Source organism: Trichosurus vulpecula, chromosome 5 (assembly GCF_011100635.1).
Source record: "Trichosurus vulpecula isolate mTriVul1 chromosome 5, mTriVul1.pri, whole genome shotgun sequence".
Classification (NCBI taxonomy): Eukaryota; Metazoa; Chordata; class Mammalia; order Diprotodontia; family Phalangeridae; genus Trichosurus; species Trichosurus vulpecula.
In genome coordinates, this window is record NC_050577.1 from 102,949,115 (window position 1) to 102,951,273 (window position 2,159).

At 41.9% G+C, this 2,159-nt stretch overlaps 1 protein-coding gene across 1 annotated transcript; it reads right to left on the reverse strand.

The window, feature by feature from the left end:
• Positions 1-298: 298 nt before the first annotated feature.
• Positions 299-1,201, reverse strand: LOC118849905 (taste receptor type 2 member 134-like). The gene has a single exon (XM_036758997.1). The coding sequence runs from the start codon at positions 1,199-1,201 to the stop codon at positions 299-301; it is 903 nt and encodes a 300-aa protein (XP_036614892.1).
• Positions 1,202-2,159: the final 958 nt, after the last annotated feature.

Below are 2,159 nucleotides of genomic sequence, written 5' to 3' on the forward strand. Positions count from 1 at the left end.
CTCTCATGACCTTGGTACCTCATCTGTAAAATGAGGAAGTCAGCCTCCAAAATACCTTTCAATTAACTATGAAATATTACAGAGGAAAAGCAGATGAAAAGTCAGTGCCTACGTGATTGTATTTGTATACTCAATGTTTATTACAGGGCAAAAATATTACAAGCACAGAATTAAAGAACTTTTTTCCTTCCTTTCTTTCTTTCTTGCTTTTTAACTTCTGCATCCATGTCACAAACAGCAATATTTGTAATGCTCAATATTGGTTATTGATATAGATCTCTTCAGAGTTGAATTCCCCTCATGCAGCCTCTGGGTCATGCAGCATCTTCTTCAGAGCCCTCCTCAGTCTCGAGTTGTTCAGGATCAGGAAGGCAGGATGGATGGAGATGCCAGCATAAATCACTACCTGCGATATCCAAAACTGAGAGCTGCAAACTGAAATACGTGCTCTGAGGGAAATGATCAGAGGCAGAACATATGATGTATAGAGGATGAGAAAGAAGAAAAGTGACTTCAGGGTTGTAGTGTGCACCTGCATACTCAGGTCCTGAGGCCCAGCACTGTGGTGCTGCATATTCCCCATATGTCTGTACAGGGAGGAAATGAGCAAGATGATGGAGACTAGGAAGAAGAAGAAAGGAATTAACAAAATAAACATTTGCAATGGTAGGAAAAAATGCATCTGTAATGCACGTGTCCTATCATCCAAAGTGGTCTTTTCTGAGTGATTCCCAGTGACTGGCAGTTGGAAAACAAGATAGGTCTTTAAAAAAGATGAGATGCATATCAAAGTGCATATCACTAAGGACCACAACAGTAGCCAGGGGACATATCGGGAAATTCTCCACTTCAGCCAGAGAAAGATTGGGTGAGTGAAAGAAGAAATTTTCACACAGTAGAAAACAGCAAGCCAGGTGGTAAACCAGAATGTGGCCACATTAGTAAAACTCCAGAAAATTCCAAAGTATAATTTTTTGTTAGATGGGAAGAAATACATGTAGAAGTTGCTAAGAACTGTTGCCCACTGTAGAAAGAAGCGAGAAATGCCCAGGCTGGCCAGGATCATGTCACCAGGAGGCAGTGTCCAACATTGCACCCACTCCTTGCCCAGTACTATGATGATGAAACCATTTCCTATGATTGCTGCCATAGACTCCAGGAGAAAGAAGATCATGAAGAGGAGAAGGAGTAGGCTGGGCATTCTTTCTCTGTTGAGCATCTGCTGAGACTCAGATGCTAGAGGACACCTTACCCAGAAGAGATTTGAGAGCAAGCCAGACTCCCCAAGGATTTAGCAATTCTCTTTGCTTCATTCAGGAGCTCAGCTGGAAGAAACAGAGGATGAGCAGGAGGATACTATATGTGCCTAATGTGGATTAGAAAAGAATCCTAACACCTCTATGGATGCAAATCTGACACAGATCACTCACTGAACCCAGTATCTATTTGTTTATCCTAGATTTGCCTGCCCCTGACCAGAGCCAGGGACATGGAAATATTTATATATAAACCATTGATCCTGGTACCTTTCATGAACCCCACCCAAAAATGCACACTTGTTCCCTGCCTATCCTGCTTCCCTACCTTAAGTCTAGCTATAAGTATCCCTGAGATCTTCCCCCTCTCCTGTTCTTGTAGTGATTCCCTTATCTACCACCTTCCTCCACACACACTATTAAACATCCTCCTGTCTAGAAAGTAAACACTTAGTTGTCCATTCATGCCCTGGGTTCATGTATCTATTTTGTTCTCTGTGATTAGCATATCAAATCCCACTTTGCAGGTGTCAGGTTGACATTGAACCACTTATTGAACTTTTTGAGCCCCACCATCCAACCACTTCTGGATCTCTCTAATTGCACAATTGTTCAACCCACATCTCTCCATATTTCCACAAGAATAATATTAACACCTGGCATTAAATTGTTCCTGATTCCAGTCCATAGCAAGGCCCTAGAGGAATGTAAAATAGGACTGGTGAGTTTCTATGAAGGGAAAAGGAAAGAGATAGGATAGGTTTTTACTCAGGGAAAAAAGTGACTGGAGATAAGTAAATATAAAGGTTTTGAGTAATCAAAAGAAAAAAGGAGTGTGGGATGGCATGGAATGAAGGCACAGATTTCCCCTACCTCGTTTTACCCAGGGCCAACTCTACCCTA

What these genes read in the sequence shown, in the direction of transcription:
- LOC118849905 (XM_036758997.1), bottom strand. Translation starts at nt 1,201, where the DNA reads ATGCCCAGCCTACTCCTTCTCCTCTTCATGATCTTCTTTCTCCTGGAG.